We start from the raw sequence: 18778 nt of genomic DNA on the forward strand, positions 1-18778 counted from the left end.
TTGTCGAGCAATAAAGCTCATTCATTCATTCATACACACTTAGATGAGTTGGCGGTGGCGTTCTTCAACTGGCCTTTGGATGAGCTGAATGGCAACGGGACGGGTTTCTCCGGAGAGAAGGCGCAGTTGGGTCTGGATCCGGAGCCTGTGGCAGCCCTCGTCTATAACATTCCTGAACCGGAGGAGACGGCCGGAATCAAGGTACAATCGTTGCACTTACATCAGTGATGCCTGTATATGCTGGTCCCAAAATGGGTTGGAGACATTTCTCACCGAAATGTGGGTCCCATCCGGATAGAATTTCGCACTGCACCATATACAGTCGCTTCTCGCTCCGACGTTTATTAAGAATATGCAGCAGCACAGAAGGGGTCGGGTTTTACTGATCTATGAAACAATCCTCTCGGGAAGGTTGAATTGGCAAATTACCAACAGGACAAGGGTTAACAAGAACAATATATCATAATACCAGAAACGATTTCATATGGATTGCCTATTTGTTGAAATATAGCTTTGAGATGTTTTTGTTTAACTTCGTCTAAAATTTGCAAGAATACAATTTGGTCTGTGATCAGTATCTCAGTACTCAGTACTTTCGGGCACTTATCTACTATCGTCTTGTCAACATTAGATGTTCATAATGTATAAGTTTTATTTCTTGCTTTCTAAAAATCCTTTTGAACAAGGTAGCGTTATAAGAAAGTAGATCATATATATTTTAATGATTCACATTCGTAGTAGCAGTCAACAAAAACTAAAAGGTACTAATTTTGCTTCGTAACTGTTATTTTTCAAAAGGCGATGACATTTAATGGCGAGACGTCATGGGCGAATCTCGGCTACTTCTCAAAATCTTGCATCAGCGACGTCAACCTCTGCAGTAACGGGTTCACCCTCTCCGTCCTGTACTTCGCCGAGAACATCCCCACCGAGACGGGTTACCTGGTCTCCTCGGGGGGACAGTCACCCTCGTCCCGAGGATTCTACTTCGGGTACATCGGTGACAAGGAAGCCTACGAGGTCGGAGTGATCAGTAAGGGGCAGAGGTGGTATGTCAACTTCGAGTTGCAGACGATGCAGTGGACAAACATACTCTTCGCTTGGGGCAACAACACCGGTAAGAAAATATGAAACGGTGTTGTTTTTTGGGGCCTTGATTTCTACAGAACGTATATTTTACGTCTGTTGATCGGCGTCCATTTCTTTCACTTTTAATTTCCTGCAAATTGTACTTATGGGGATATAAGGAAATGTCATGAAAGTTGGCGCAATGAGTGTTGTTAAACATCGTTATATCCTATGATATCCAACTTTAAAGCAGATCTATTACTCTTATGCATCCATTGTGCACGTCTTTTAATTAATAGGTGAATAGCTTATGCATGTAAAATTAGACAAAGCATGCGATAGGAGTTCAAGCAACATATTCATTGAGATAATAGTTTATATTAGTAATTAGATACAAAATGGCTTTCCTTCTGAAAGTATTCTTCTCTGCAATACCACATTTCTTAAGACCCGACGTTTCAATGACCCTCTTTCATCTTGTTCAGGGCAAAACGACTTTTCACTGCAGCAAGGGCTTTTCAAGCGGTATATTATCTAAGAAGTTCTAAAATAATCGTAAAGAACTTCACTATCCGATATCTGTGTCTTTTCTTTATTCACCGTTTAACGTCCCTTGTCCCCTCAGGTGTGGAGCTGTACATAGACGGTGAGCTAGCGGCTCATGCGGACCTGTCCCTCCCCATCATCCCGGACACTCTGCACGACGCCGACCCTGACTTTGACCCCGCCCCGAACCTGTTCCTGGGCAGGGCGAACCACCTGGACGACTACTACGGACAGGGCTACCTGTCAACACTCGTCTTCATGGAGGAGGCTCTCACCATTGATAACATCAAGAAGTTTATCAATGCAGGTATGGTAAACATTATGCCATCGCCCCTTGGGCGTCGCTAAAAAAAACTTACATTTTGTGTTGTAGACGGTAGACTGATGCTACATCTAAACTAACTTTGCAGCATTTATGCGCATGCAGTGCCACTTTGCGATATCGTTCATTATTGCAGCTAAAGAGCCTTTGTAGACCATTGCTGCTTTGCAGAGGCAAGTTGAAGGCACATCGTACAGTGCCACATCGCGATCTCGGTCATCATTGCAAGCATATTCATTTGTACAGAATCTATTGCTATTTTGCAGGTGTTTCGAAGAAAACGTATAATCACACAGTAAAGTGCAGCCTTGCGATATCAGTCAAAAATGTATTCAACTTCTTTTGAACAGAATCTATTGCTACTTTGCAGGTGTTCGAAAACAATTTCTGGGCACACAATATATAGTGCCACCTTGTGATATCAGTTATAAGTACATCCACCTTCCTCTGTACATTATCTATGATGCTTTTGATATTGGTCTTCTGACCTGGTTTCATGCAGTCAAAACTCTTTTTATTCAATCCCAGATCTGTATTACATCGACTGTGTTGAGGAGGACCCCGGGAGCCCACTCTACACCGTCTCTCCGTCCGTACCGCCCGCCGACCTGTCCCCGACCAACTGCCGAGAAGCCTGCGCCGCCGACTCCTACCCGCTCGCCGTTCTCAAAGACGCCTGCTTCTGCTCCTCCGACATGTACCAAGAGGGCGAAACAACGTCCTACGACGTTACAACGTGCGGCAACGCCTGTATCGGCGAGAAACCTGAGGGCGGTACTTGCGGAACGGAAACCGCCGCCGCACTGTTCTACACAACCGCCCTGCTGAAAGTCCACGACCTCCCCGAAGAACTCTCAGGCCTCTCCGGTAAAGTCAAGTTCTCGTCCACCGAGATAGAAACGGACGAAACGATCATGCTAAACATCTCCAACACAGCCGGGGCCGATCTTACCTACTACGTAGACTTCAAGGATGGGACGGAGCCAAAGCTGACGACATCACCCCACGTGTATCATAAGTTCTCTACAGCGGGGATGTACAATGTATCCATCATGGCTTGGAACGATATAACGTACCCGAATGTCTACTACTTCGTGCCCACAGAAGTTGAAGACTTTGTCCTTCCTATCCGTTCTTTAGATATCTACATGCAGGGAAAGTTTACAGAACTGGGCGACACCACCACGTTTGAAAGAGATATGGCCACGGACGCCTCTGTTACATGTGTTTGGGACTTTGGGGACCAGACGACAGAAGAGATCTCAGAAGATGGCGACTACCAGACAGAGTTTACACACACGTACTCACAAGTCGGTGTGTATGCTGTCACGCTGACCTGCAGTTCTAAGAGAAACACCATGGTGGCCGAAACTACGGCTCTAGTTGGACAATCTCTTCGTATTGAAGCCGTGAACAACATGGTTGTCCCGTATGGAGACACCGCCCAACTCACGTGGAGCATAGTGCAAGGCGAATGGAGGAGTGTCAATACAGTAAGACTGGATAACGTTAGCATCACTGCTATAACGGTCGACGAAGGCGGCCAATCAGCGTCTGCAGAGATGACCCAATCAGATTACTCCTGTCCCGGTACCCACGTGGCTGTGCTCGAAGTGACCAATCCGGTGAGCAGTCTTGTTCACGTGATCTTCATCAACATTGAGGACCGGATCACAGGTTTTCAAGCAACAGCCGACAAATACTACGCGACCCCGCTTGAGACTGTTACCTTCACCACAGGAATCGCAACAGGCTCCAACGCATTCTATCTCTGGGATTTCTACGATACCAAAACTTTCGCCAGAAAAGTTCGCGGCCCGACGCCTAGCGGAGGTCACGAGGAAGTCATGACCTACAACTTCTCGTCCCCGAATGTTTACGACGTAAAAGTCGAGGTGGCCAACTTTGTGAGCTCGGAGAAAGAAACATTGACCATCAAGATCGAAGATATCGTTGAAGGGTTGTACCTCGTAGCTAACAACGTGTCCAATCCGAACGATACAGTCACCTTCATCGTTTCTCAAGAATCTGGCTTCACCAAACCTACGGATCCCGTCTTCATCTTCGACTTCGACAACCAAGACAGCTCGGAAGAATCCTTCGAACTGTCCGTCGACGATCCTTACCGTAAAGATTACGTATTCGGCGTGTACGGTTTCTACGACGTCACTGTCAGAATCAAGAATCACGTCAGTGAGATGGAACTGGCAACGATCATCATGATCGGCGACTATCTCTTTGATCTAGAGATTCTGACGCCGAAGTATCTTTACACCAGCGTCAGTGAGAACTTCACACTAGAGGCTACAGTACGATGGGGTGCAGGCGTGGTGTTCTTAGTAGACTATGGGGACGGTACAACAGACGACAACAGCTATGATCCGGTAAACGGTGGTGACATCTATCAATTCTATCACATCTACCAACAAGAGGGCAAATACAAAGTCAAAGTGACCGCCCAGAACCATCTGAACTCCCTAGAGACTGAACTTGACCAAAGAGTCCACGTTATGAACGCTGCAAGAGAGATGACTTTGACAAGTTCAAAGCCAGACCCTCTTCCCCCGGGAATCGTGACCTTCGCTGTTTCCTTACCAGAAGGGATAGGCTCCCCCAGTAACATGACTTGCGACTTTGACTTTGGCGATGGCGAATTTCTAACCATATACCCAGCAGTGGTCACTTCTAATCGTAATTTAACCATACAGCACACCTATAAGGGGCTAGGGAAAACCGAAGCATCGGCCTTGTGTTGGAACGATGTAAGTGATCAGCAAATAACCGCAGAAGTCCACATGCAAGAGCCAGTAGGAGACATTGACATAACCATAGTCACCCCCATCCACTTAGAGTTCGGAGAGGAAGCTACTGTGGAGGTAGACCTATCCGCTGGGACTGAAGTTACGATGGAACTCGACATGGGTGACGGGCATGTTGAAACGTTCTACATCGAAGGACCGGCGGCAGAAATTACCACGACCGCGTTCACTCACAACTACCCCCGTAAGGGACTCTTCAACGTTACGGTAACGGTGTACAACCTGATTTCGTGGCGACAGTTCATGTATGAAGAACCGATAGTAGTTGAGCACCCTGTACGGGATGTTAGAGTCTTCAGTAACGCGCCCGTGTATTATCCACCGGGTAACGTTACATTCACTGTCATGTATGTAGGAGATGACTTCCCACCTACTGACATTCTCGTAGACTGGATTTGGGGTGACGGCACGACAAAAACTTCTGGTCCAGTATCCATAGACGACACATACCGATACGACGAAGTATACCAGTACGGTCCGAAAAACTTTGGTGAAATCGTCACTCACGCTCAAGTACGAAATTTCATCAGCGCTCAGAACTTCACAGTTGTGTCCTGGATGTCGGAAGCTATTTCTGGTCTGGCTATCTCGATGGTTTCTGTGGTGGATGACAGTCAGACTCAGGACGGTTTCGGACCGAATCAGGACTACTTTCCGATCCAGTTCCCCATACGCTTCACGGCGTCCGTCGAGACGGGGCAGGTAGTTTCCTGGTTGTGGAACTTCGGAGACGGGTCAAAGTTGGAAACCCCTGGCCCCGTGGCGGAGCACAAGTACGCATCTGATGGATCGTATTACGTCACGGTTCGGGCAAAGAATCCGAACGAAAACGTGACCGAGTTTCTAAATAAAGCAATCATCGTACAGGAGCCGATGAGATTCACCTCTCTCGGAACGTCGGGATCGCGGGTTCGCCCCGGGAGGATGAACGACACCATAACGTTCATGTTGAAGACTGAGCATCTCGGGACGCATGCGTGCTACGTCTGGGACAACGGTGATGGAACAGTGGAAGTGTACGGAGACCCCCTAGCGGGATGCGCCGATATCCCAGCGTACCGCGACTACCCTTTCCACGCGATCAACCCTTCCAAAGACAAGTACATCAACCACACGCATACCTACCTAGACCTCGGACTATTCAATATCAAAATCAACGGTTCAAATGCGGTGTCATCAATAGTCCTAGAAGACCGGATTCACATACTCAACGTTGATTGCGACTACCCAATTGTAGAGATGCAAGGCGACGGAAAAACATTCAATACAAGAAGAGTTCACACTAGATCGTCAAAGGTCCCCCTCATGGCAATCGTGAGTCTAAACTGCGATGCCGGAAACGCTGCCCAGTTCAACTGGCAAGCGCTCAAACTAAAAGAGGGGACAGGATTCAACGGTAGACCTCAAGAATGGGAGATATATGACATGAAGTTTAAGAGGAAAGCTGACGTCTTATTCAAAGCACGTACATTCGAGTACGGCTTTTACAAACTTACATTGGAGGTAGAGATTGATCCAGAGGTGGTGGGAACGGAAGGGATAGCCAATGAGGACTTCCGTTACTTTGAGATCATCAAGTCTGACCTGAAGGCGGGTATCAAGGGTGGCATCAGCAAAGCCGTGGACAATGACACCTTACTTCTTCTTGACGCAAGCTCGCTGACCTATGACCCGGATGTAGAGAAATGGGACAAGACCGGCATGGAATATTTTTGGTATGTGACAAAAAAATTATAATGGCCTTTACTAGCTAGGCTTGGTATCAGGTGTATTTTATGTCTGTTTCTCTACGTGTGTATTACTTTTTATTTGAATACAGTGAATTGACTCAATTGCCAGGAACACTGACAAGGCCTAAAAAGTTCCAGAATAGATTGTCCTATTTAATTTCCTGTAATATGTATATCTATTGCGCTATGGAAGTCAGTGGGAAATACATCAGACGGAATCAGAAATGAATAAATCTATATAGTCACACACAAAAAAACTATATTTCACGGGGTTTTGCGGTTTTCCATTATATTTTCTTGTTATTGTGCGTGCATGTTTGAGTTATTGTGTCTTCTAGCTTGATAGGTGGTACGATTTTATTATTGGCTAAGGGAGGACCGGGTTTCTTGTATAACAAAGTCCTGTATATTTTTTCCTGCTCCCTTGTTACCTAGGTATTGCCGTCTTCCATTCGAGATCCTGCCAGAGGACCCAGATAGCCCCACCGAGGGTGGTTGCTATGATACCGGCTACGCACCGTTCAACAGCAGCACGGACTACTACTACCTCAACACCTCCGACTTCTCCCCGGGAGAGACTTACGTCACCAGGATTGTCGCTAAGAAAGACGACCGCATGGCGATGTTTGAACAGACGTTAGAAGTGCTGCCCCCTGTCGTCCCACAGATGGAAGTCAGGTAAGATCAAACTACCGAGATAAAGCAAGAACTCTCATAATTCCACTGGGGACCATAATACCACAACATAAAAAAAGTTGTTATAGAGGCCTTTTAAGATTGTCTTAATAATTCCTATATATCCGAAGTGTATATTCCTGAACATTACTGATTCTGCATTGGCACTTTTCTTTAGATAACTTTATTCCATGTTTTTTTCTCATGTGGCAATATTATGGCACCCGGTAGAATAATGAAAGTTGATGTTAATATTAATATGACTAATGTGTCGTACGAAATTCAGTTGTTCTTGTCCCTACGATTACATTCGATGAATGTTTTGGTTAAAACGCTCCCTATCTCTCTCGCGCTCTATCTATCTATCTATCCATCTATTTATCTGTCTACCAATCCATCCATCCACCCGTTCTTCCGTTCATCCATCCTTCCATCAACCTCTTTACATGTTCACATGTCCCTATATATGAGCGGATTTCAAAGGACCCCTAAATAAGGGGCAATAACAACCTATCGTAACGTAAACATATCAAACTGTAATTTTGCCATTTCGAATCGCGTGTATCGTTATCCAATGAACAGTTCTGTTCTAGCAATCCATACCAACGTTTACCTCCAATGTTTTCACCCATAGGTGTGTGGACAACTGTTGGAAGAAGGTGAACCCCCGGGGAGTCTTGAAACTGCAGGCGGTCTGCACCAGCTGCCGCCGGGGGAACCGGCTCACGTACACCTGGAAACTCTTCAAGGTCAATCACACTATACCGGAGAAGGCTCCGCTGTTAGAGGAGGTCCCCAACTTGGGCAACCTGTCACTAACAGGTAGTGTCGATTGGTTGTTTGCACTCACGTGACTATGGCACAAAGTAATGCAATCTTAGGTGGTTAAAGCCAGATAGATTTCGTCGTGGTTAGCGGCTGTAATACCCCAGTCAAGTGACATTTTATCGAGAAAATTGCGAAACTGTTTTCCAACTTCTCAGCTTAACCGAGTGCTGTAGACACGTGATTTTTCTCTGGTGTTGTTCCGGCGCTGGGTCAAAGTTCGGTACAGCCCCCGTACCCGCGGTTGGGGTCGGTATTTTCACAATATGCAATTTACCAAGTAGATTATTTAGATTACTACAACATCTTTGTGTGTGGTATTACCACGTTAAAATCATTTTTCGGTGGTAACATACAAGACAATATTACCTGTAACTGGATTATTCAAATTATTTGCCTTACAAACTACCAGCCGACTGATTGTATCAAACAACAATTACTGAATCATCTGCGCAAAGTTCAGTTGCATGGAAGCACTTGAGCAATTACTCTTTACAGCTTTCCATGGAATTGCTCTGTAACTATAGCTCCCAGTTGAATACAATCTACCAAAAGCATTGTTAAAGCATCAATATCACAACTGTAAATTATCCGTCACTTTTATAGAGTTGTTTAGCTTCTGAAATGGAGTTGATGTAGGCACAGAGATGATTCTTGCATTCCAACATCAAGGTGCAAGTACGTCGTCGCTCGCCATCCGACCGGACGTCCTGGAACAGGGCGCCACCTACCGAGTCCGAGTCAAAGCGTACGCCAACAACCCGGAAACGCCCGGATTCTCGGAGGGTGAATATGTCGTCAACTACGTCCCGTATGGCGGGAAATGTCAAATGAGTCCTAAAGTCGGTAAGTCTATCTATTTTTAGATGTAAGGTTTTGTCAAGTTCATCATACGACAAATTGAGGACTTTCTTGAGACTGTCGTAAATGTGTCGTATAGTCTTCGGATTTTTATCGGATGGTTGTCTTAAACCCTTGTCAGTGAGTTGTTCTGTCAAGGTCACGAGTGTGTTTGATGTACAAATCTGTCCTATCTAGATGCTTTTGCTGCACGATATAAATGAATAAACAAGAGACTGTTTTTTTCACAACCCTTGCATTATTTCCACCAACGTTTCGGTGATCATATGTCCGGACGTCCCCTTCCACATTGCATATTGTGTGGATTGCCCAAGGATGACTGAGTGGTATCAATCAGATTCTTATTGTGCACACCTCAGAGGTATAGAAACAAGAAACAAATCTTTGTACGGGTCGTATTGCAAGGTTATCAGAAAATGGGGTTTGGAAAACTCACCAACCAAAAACTGTGAAAAATGAATAAAATTGCCGAAATGGAATTAAAAATGTCCAAATCAATATTTTCTACACATGACAGGCACATACTCTGCAGTATCTCAAGTTAGAGGGGCAAAACTACCACTGAAGATGGCTTACCTAAACTACCACTGAAGATCGCTTACCTATACTATAAAAAGCAATGGAGACTGCCAAGCCTCGTTTTGATGCAATGACCCCGGATGACTCCGGGAAATCCAAAATGGTCGCCACATCTGGCAATAGGAGTATTGGGTACTGCAGCATAGGTGTCGCTTCAGTTACGAATGCGGTCACAAGCGTAAAATATTTATATATAAACAGTGACTGCTTATGCGAATTTTACAATGCAGTCGTTACAGTGTTGCGGTACAATGTGAAGCCATATCAACAATACGGAATCAATTTTTTCGGCAATCTACAGAACCTGCTAGGCAATACTCTTGACTTCAATAGTTTATCCGAATCAGCCCGTATCCATCTACTATTAAGGGGTTCACCTTTCCTGTCACATTCTACAAACTGCAGTATCTTACAGTTAACCAAGTTACATATTGTACATACGAAACGTTTTGCAACTACCTTGTAACCTGACTTATATGTAAATAGCTGTGAACTGTTTGTTTTGATATTGTCATTTATTTGTTCTTGTCAGGTATCTTTTTTTGAGAGGTGATGTGAATATTAGCGTACTGCTAGAGTGTATTACCTCTCTGTCCTGTTTTGTACTTTGATGTTGAATAAACAAAAAAATAAAAATTAAAAATTAAAAATTAAAAAATGTGAAGCCAGAATTACCATGAGGAAGGTAACAGACGGTCACCACAACGTTGGTCTAAATAAAGCAAGGGTTCTGCAAAAAAAGAGTTTCTTTATTCAGTGACGGGTTGATAAACATTCTCCATTGTTCAGGTCACGCCTATGACACCATGTTTATTGTGGAGTGTACCGGCTGGAAGGACGAAGGGGACTTAGAACAGAGAGTGCCACCAGGCGTCGAGCCACCAAAGGTCAGAGGTCAAACTATGCTCGAACCGAATAAAACACTTGAATAAAGTATAGCAATAATAGCTTGGTCTTCAATTACGCCATTTAGAACATACAACCTTGTAAGATTACAGGATGATTCTATTCTAAAAAGAATTAAAATCACTCGTTAATCTTGCATTTTTAAGCTAGGTAACAAAATAAATCTAAAATTTTCTATTAACCTACCATACATAGCGTCAATATCTAATGGTTATAACAAAATGGTGTTGAATTATATTTCTATTTACTAATCTTTCTTTGACCTACTTTGAACTACTTGGACCTTTCATAATTACTTGTACTTAGTTAAGATAGTATCTGGCTGTGACACGGGAAGACAGACATGTATTTTTTTTTTAAATCATTCTTTTTATTGTTGATAAAAAACATAATTTTACAGAAAGAAAATCATGGTAGACATACAAAAATAAAGACACAAATGAGTAACAACAAAACTGGAACCTGAAATCCAAGAACAAAAGGCATGTAATCTTTTGTGAACACTTTCATTGCCATTGCCCCCCTCCCCTCTCCCCCAGGTCACCCTCAAGTACAAGTTTAACTCCATCATCATGGGCGACACGAACTTGATCTACTTCGGGAACATCCCGTTCACCATGCCGGTACAGATCGCCATGGGGGACTGCGAGCGGGACTTCGCCGCCGACATCCTGGTGCAAGTCTTCGACGCTTACGAGGCGTACGCAGACTACTGGTTGACCGTCAAGGTGTGGTAACTAACTGTCGATTTCATAAACTGTGTGCCGTATTTTTTAGTAGTATTGAATTGTTCTAATATACAATCCTTGCAAAAACGAGACATTGTTGTACTTTCCTAAAGTAGCATTCTGTTATTGACATCTAGAGACTAAAGTATTAGCTTGTATAGATTGTCTATATTGTTATATTAGATTAGATTAGCTTTTAGAGTCTTGCAATAGTACATAGTTCGACATTGCACCTGTTACAATTTTCAAGCAGTAAATTCTTCTTCTTCGTCTTTTCACTGCAAGTCGCTAGGTGTCATTGCTGCAGTGTGAAGAATACGGTCACAATATTGCAAGCGTGACTCTTTTATTTTACCCATAGCAGCTTATGGCTGGATTCGATCTTATAATCCATACAACGTTCATAGTCCACCCTTAACATTGCAGGAGCGACACCTAGCTGCGGTGCGAAAAAAAAAACTGTCCGTATTGCCCTAAGTAGAGTCTCAGGTATACCTCGAAACTTCGGCGAGGTGTCAACTCTTTGTTTGATTACAATCCCTTTGCTAAAGACTAACATATCTTATAAATCTTCTCTATCCAAGGTAAAACCTCCCAAACTGCCGTGCGGAGTGAACAGTTATGAGGAGCTGTTCCTGAAAGTGACTGACGGACCGAACAGTGAGCTGGCGAGGATGATGGCGGAAACTAAGAGCAAGGAGACCGCCTCTCTCATGGAGTCTCTCACATCGGTCATGAACTCTAAAGTAAGTCGCTGATATTTTTGCATACATGTATCTGTATCTGTACACTTGACTCAAACATTTTTGATAATGGTTTCATAGATTTGTTAGAATGGTTTTTGATTGACTGGGAATAGGAAAAAAGTAACTACTTTAGACAGTTTTAAGTAACACTTAAGTTAGGTGTGACCGTTTGTTCGGTATTACCCCCCTTCTGCGAACACAGTGCGTTACCCTGAAGAGTTGTTATAATGGTTACTGGTTATGCCGAAAAACGGTTATTATACCGGGAAGATAGACACAAATATACAGGTACAGAATCTGCAGAAGCTGAGGTGTTACACTGAAGGGTTGTTAAACCCGCTATACAGATACAGAAACTGATGTGTTACACCGAATTACGGGCGGCTATACAGCCAATAGAGCCAATGACATAACAATTCGCCTAAAATTGTCTTGGACATAAGCTTGTAATGAAGTTATCATCTTTTGCTTCTTTCTTGTGTTTCAGTGTCCAATAGAACCCCAACTAGACCCGGAATGTGGCATTCCGACGGTTCCTCCAGACGAGAACATCAGGAAGGAGCACAGGAAAAGGGTGAGTATCTTCGAAGATAAAATATGTCGGGTGTTGTTGCTTGAAATTCCAAATCTTTAAAACTTTCTTCAAGATCACGTTTAATAGAGCAGAAAGCGTATATTCTATCTAATCAAGCTTAATACGAAAAGGTGCTAAATTAGTGTTAACTTTGAAATAAATAATTAGCAATGGAGATTGATATCAATCGATCATCCTAAAAGATTTTATACTCTAGTACTTTATTCCTGACAAGATCTCTTAGTCGCATCTATCTTGTACTGTAGATTCGGAAGATCATGGCGTCTAACGTCGGTACGATAGGCGGCGTGGCAGAAGCGCCCGAGGACATCCTACAGGCCGCCAGCGCCACACGGACCATCTCAGGAGCACCCGACGAGCTGGAACGGGGAACACAAGTACGTACAAGTTAATGATTCGGTCTCATTTCCAAATCCGGCCGGGCCTAGCCGGGCAGCATTCAGGAACGGAGAGTTCTTTTTAAGACAACAAAATACACCTTTAAAGACGACATACAATACATGCATACACAAACAATAATAGGACAGCTATAAATGAGGATAATTTATGTATAATATTTGATAAACGCGTTTATTTTTCGTTTCCGCAAACATATAAGTCGGGTCCCAGAAAGGAAATGTGACCGAAGCTTTACATGTCGAATTTTCCGGCGCTCCTATCCCACTGGACATTATTCAGCTCCTGTGCAACTGTATTCGAACAATTTGGCGTGGCGTATTATTACTAAGATGTGTAGCCTTTATCGACGAAACACGTACGAAAACAGCCGGAGTAAAAAATATAACTTTTTTATCTGCTGTGTTCTGCAACTGCAGTCCCTAAAAGTGCTATGTTTGCTTCACTGGAGCACAACCAAGAAATATTGATGCTGTAAATGATAATTATATGTAGTTTGTATGTTAATAGTGTGTTATTGTCATGCACTTCATGTAGACGAACAATCTACTGATTGTAGGATAGCTTTTGGAGTGGATAAAGTAGCCAAAGCATCCATTCTTAATTAAATATTAGGCCTGATTTATAATCTTTGCTTTACCTATGACAGGAGGGATCAATAGATTCTCTGTCCGGAATGACGGGGCAGTTTGACGGCATGGGCGAAGAGGTCGACGAAGTAATGGTTAATGCGGTGGCAGGCGGTAGGTCATATCAGCTACTATCACAGGCTTCTTTGCACATAGAATGTATGCTATAAGGCACTTTTTGTTCAAATCTATTCATTTTAGCACTTTTCTATTGAATTAATGAAAACCTTTATGGTACGTTGTTGCCCAACCGAGCTAAGAACAGGTCACAACAAAAAAGGTACACGTTAAAGTATCATATATCTAGACTAGCATATAGAAGTTCAACTTCTTATCTCTCTCGGTAATAGATCTAGTGAACATGTAGATAAAAAAATTACTAGCCTAAACAGAAAACTACAACTACACATTCTGAAGTTTACGAAATAAAGTACATCTTGATTGGTTGCTTTATTTGGTCACTGCAGACCTCGTAGGCTCATTGGGCAGCGTAATCAAGGCATCAGGCACCTGATTTGTTGATTGACTGATTGGTTGATTTGATTACTCCAGACCTCGTAGGCTCATTGGGCAGCGTGATGAACCATCAGAGACATAATTGGGTGATTGATTTGATTGGTCAATTCACTTATTAGTTTACTCCAGACCTCGTAGGCTCACTGGGCAACATAGCAACATAATGAAGGCATAAGAGACATGATTGGTCGATTGACTGATTTAATTACCCCAGACCTCGTAGGCTCATTGGGCAGCGTGATGAAGGCATCAGAGACATCTGACGTGAAGGAGATGTTTGACAACCTCAGCAAGCCGCCCCCGCCCGACGTGCCCCCGCCGGACCAGAGTGTCGAGGAGTACCTCTTCTACGAGGAGATGAAGAGGAGGAAGAAATACTTAAGACAACTGGCCGAACGACCATCGGTAGGAATCAGTTCTAGCATATAATATAATATGCCATTTGTAAATGCATTTATGATATGTAGTATGCAAATTACTATACATGTATTTCATAGGACCACAAAGTATCTACAATAATTATATACCGTGCCGTTTTGTTAGTTCCTTACATTTAAGTAAACCAGTAATTATTTTATGGGCGAGATATATATTTACTTTGGGTAAACGTATTTATGTCCACGTCTTATAGTCTAACCTTTATGATTTTCCTTGTGCAGCATCAGTTAATCACAAATCATTAATACAAAAACGCCACAATACAAACTCACTCTGCCGCAATTAAGTATTTAACTGAATAGCCTATCATAAGATGTTATTGTAGGGGCATGTGGCGTAATCAAAAGGTTGAAGATGTCAAAAAGTTGATACCGTCCCCCGCCTTTGGTGCTTGCTATTTAAAAACGTTGTTATTAAATCAATCAAATTTGCAGTCCTTGGTACTGAATTGTATTAATGTTAAGTGCTTATGTGTCTTATCATGTGCAATAGAAAACAACATTAAATGGCATGTCATTGTACAGGATTATTATAATCCGTCATTATGCAAGATTCTTACAATCTGCTTCCATCTTCACAGGCCAAGAAAGTTGCCAACACTGGTATGGGCGCTGCTAGCACAGCCGCAAAGTCTGTTTCAGGGAAGAAACTGATCGGTGAAGCCCCTACGGTCATCGAGTCAGATCAACTTAACATAGCTGTGGTCAGCGATAATATTGAAGATTCCGGCAACAAGTCACTTGATATTGGAGGTGGCAGCTTCGCCCTACCTAGTGCAGGAGACATGTTCGGCAACGATACAGAAATGGACAGTATGAACACAGTGGTTAGTAGAGAAGAAACAGACTTTCTACTTCAATACCTAGAACAATAATACCCCCCCCCCCCCCAATGTATAGGCTGTATTAGCTGTGACCTCGGCCACTACGAACCATACCTTAGGTCAAACTTTACCAGATCGCACGACAATTCTTATACTGTTTTCAAAAGTTATTTGTCTCACTTTGATATTGGATTTCTATATAATTATACTTTATTTGAATAATGTATCTACCCGTAAATGAGTGCGGTCACCAACAATTAATGTACAAAATGACCCACAAATTTAGAAAATTTTGGTTTTATTTAATGTGCTTCGTATGTCATTACGAAATAGAATATGAATCTGATTCAGGTAACAATATCGTTGCGTCGGTCGCCATTTTGTTGTCTGTTAGTATTTTAGCGAATGCGGTTTCATTTGATTGTCAATCATTTGGAACTAAGATGGCCGAAACTACAGCCTTATGATTACCATGGAATGAGACGACTTCTTCTAGTTATAGTCAAGATGAAACGTATAGAACAGTGATAGTTATGGTCTTTAAGCCTACAATTACATTCATTATTTCAGGTAATGTCCAACCCCACCAACCCCTTTACCTTTGACGACTCAGCCAAGGCTGTGACGTCACCTGTTGTCACCATGAACTTCATGTCGTCGAATGGCAGCAACGTGGGGGTCAAGGGTATCTCAACAAACATCAGGTCAGAGACTATGAACAGTATATTCTTTGTGATATCATATTAAACATTGTCTTTTATTGTTTGTTTCTTACGTTTAGGCTAAGGTCCTCTCTGCACCTCCTACTTCCCTGGAATCTGATAAATCGGCGCCCAGCTTCCCTCATTTCTAAACATAGATTATCCAGCTCAGCATCCCAGAATAGTTTACCATGGCTATAAAGATCCTTGTGTCGGGACACATTGCTAATTGTCTTCATCAACAACTGAGTTTAATACATCATGAATGATGTCACAAAACTCGTCTTACCAAGTACCAATGTTTATTGAGTTTCGTGCATAGATTGGAGATCACCTGTCATATTACACAAGGCCCTACGCCTGACATCAGAGGTCAAGAAGTTTATAATGAAGTGCACAGGTATATAGTTGTCCGCAGCTCTTGGTATAACCATTTCCGTTCACGATCTAGCCTGGACTTCAACATTCTTAGCTTTGGGCCGCGGACAACAATCGTAAACCAGGTGGGATATCGACAGTTCGGAGCGGACAAAAAGCGAACAATGCTCTAGGCTACTCACGGTCACGGAAGAGAAATATACTGTCATCGACACAATACGTAATTTTCAGCTGTGGCACCAGAATCTCAAATTTTCAAGAAGAAGCAGCCAAGCTTTCAAAGCTAGATATTTTTCAACCTTTTGAAATGCTTCCTGTTACCATTATTCAAAGCCAGAGAGGTTTTTGCTTTTCAAAAAATCCAGGGCGTCAAATTTTACAGATAGGATCAAGTGACTTATGAGTTTAAGACGCAAAAGGCAGTGTATTTCTTTAATCTCACTTCACGTTCATGTTGGTAATGGTAGGATCAATAACTTTTCCTTTTTTTGATGAAATGTAGATATTATTAGGAGTATATGGTAGCAATCCTAGAAAAGCTGCTTTATCTAAAACGAATCGTCTGTGGCCAACGTTTCAACGCCGTTTTTTGAAATAACGTTAAATGGTGGGATAGTATGGATTAGGCCTTGTCAACTGAGAACTATTGTAATGACTGACATGATGTATGGATGTTTGTAACATTGTGCTGTTAACGCTATTTCAACATTCTATATTTAGCATCACCATTGAGAACCGGATGTCAGGTGGATCAGGTGAACCTAAGAACATCACCTGGTGGAAATCCAACCCAAATGACACCTACGTCATGAAAGCAAAGGTTCCAAACGAAGGCAACGCTCTTATCTTCGGGTACGTCATTTTTCACCTTATTATAACAGTTGATAGGATAAGATATGGCTATCATATGCTGCGGTCCATTGTTGTATGGATGAAGAAAGGACGATTTACATTAAAGCTGGGTAGAAACGTAATTGATGGCACGTCTAACGTCGCATCAGAAGATGCATATTGGAATCTTGTTAGATCAGATTTTTATTCACAAGTGTTTCTTCCAGGGTGCAATACTGGCTATGCAAGAAAAAAAAGTTACTAATCTTCAAACAGGAACAAGAAAGTTTAACGTACATTCTTAGAAGTCTCCAAGCAGAGTTTGATGGGGAAAATCGCGACCTTTTCCTTATCCATGTGTATGTAAAAATGTCATGCAATAAAGTTCATTTACCCATTGATTTAATCTCCAGACTGGTACCGAATCAGCCCGACCTTGACTTTGACGTGTACGTCCGGTTCGCCAAACCTCCGACCCGTGAGGACTATGACTTCGTGGCGCAGGTGCCCGGTCTGACGGAGGAGGAGCTGTTCGATGTGGGAGGCCACGGCGTGCCGGACACCTTCCTGGTCTTCGTACCGAACTACATCGTGGCGGAACCTGGATTCTACTATTTCGCTATTGATGCTTTAAGTGAGTTGAACGGCTCATGATCCATAAGAGGTTTGCAGTGTTAAACCGATTATATTTCTTTTGCTAAATGGCACCGATTGTATCGTTATCTTGATCGAAGAGAACTTAACGTTATGAAGCAAAGTTTGATAGAAATTTAAAAAAAAACTACAATTCAACTTAACTTCAGAATGATCTCTACCAACACAGGCGAATTTTTCATCTGGGGAACTTCAACATGGAAAATGATTGCAAAACCTTGCAGTATTAAAAAAAAGACATTCACTTGCTCTCACTAAATAGCTTGGCTCAATTTTATTCGACACACATTATCAAGCGCATAGTGAATGTAGCCACGGAGGTTATTTTTGAGTGTTACTTTAAGGATTCATTTAATTCTTGACGATCATCATGTCTTGCATTAAAATTCGTTCATCGACCGTTATCTTTTTTTTATCAGTAATCGTATCTTTCTTTCTAAATTTAGGTGAGGAAGTAACTGTGGAGGAAAATGACCCGGAAAACGGCAACAAGGGAGTAACAGAGGAAGTGACGTTAGTGGAACAAGGCAACATGACTGTAGAATTCAAATGGATAGTTTTCTCTCCCGGATGTAAATACTGGGACGAGGAGGAGGAGAAATGGTCCAACGAAGGCTGCTCGGTAAGTACTATAAGCCACGTTAACTCATAGCTAATTTCCATTCTTTATCCAGTTCATATCTTACCTTGGTGAAACAAAGTCAGTTGGTGTTGTCATTTGTTTGTACCCGTGTGTGTCCATCTTTCCGCAATCGGCATTTAAATACAGGCACGTCTGGAACAGTTATAGGACGTTAGGTCAAAGATACCAAAAGAGTCCAAAATGGTAGGAAATAACTTTGGCCCGGGTCCAGGATAAAGGATCCTTTATTAATTTTTCCTCAATGAATTATTAAACAATGTAAAGCAACAATATTACTACCCAAAGCTCATTAGTATTTTCTACTATTTCCACTTTGTCTGTTGAATTCAATAAAATGCCCTTTAAAAAGATTATCATCAATAGTAAGGT

General features: G+C 42.5%; 1 protein-coding gene across 1 annotated transcript in view; it reads left to right on the plus strand.

Moving 5' to 3' along the window:
* Nucleotides 1-18778, plus strand: part of LOC118429405 — a 47967-nt gene that overhangs the window by 7254 nt on the left and 21935 nt on the right. The window contains exons 2-20 of the mRNA XM_035839887.1: nt 44-201; nt 799-1117; nt 1694-1921; nt 2465-6470; nt 6921-7163; nt 7795-7982; nt 8658-8831; nt 10215-10312; nt 10871-11059; nt 11644-11805; nt 12293-12379; nt 12646-12777; nt 13446-13539; nt 14156-14346; nt 14960-15205; nt 15773-15906; nt 17002-17133; nt 17526-17746; nt 18213-18388. Of these exons, the coding sequence (XP_035695780.1) occupies nt 44-201; nt 799-1117; nt 1694-1921; nt 2465-6470; nt 6921-7163; nt 7795-7982; nt 8658-8831; nt 10215-10312; nt 10871-11059; nt 11644-11805; nt 12293-12379; nt 12646-12777; nt 13446-13539; nt 14156-14346; nt 14960-15205; nt 15773-15906; nt 17002-17133; nt 17526-17746; nt 18213-18388 (7178 nt within the window). The remainder of the gene's footprint in view (nt 1-43; nt 202-798; nt 1118-1693; nt 1922-2464; nt 6471-6920; nt 7164-7794; nt 7983-8657; nt 8832-10214; nt 10313-10870; nt 11060-11643; nt 11806-12292; nt 12380-12645; nt 12778-13445; nt 13540-14155; nt 14347-14959; nt 15206-15772; nt 15907-17001; nt 17134-17525; nt 17747-18212; nt 18389-18778) is intronic.

Source organism: Branchiostoma floridae, chromosome 13 (assembly GCF_000003815.2).
Source record: "Branchiostoma floridae strain S238N-H82 chromosome 13, Bfl_VNyyK, whole genome shotgun sequence".
Classification (NCBI taxonomy): domain Eukaryota; kingdom Metazoa; phylum Chordata; class Leptocardii; order Amphioxiformes; family Branchiostomatidae; genus Branchiostoma; species Branchiostoma floridae.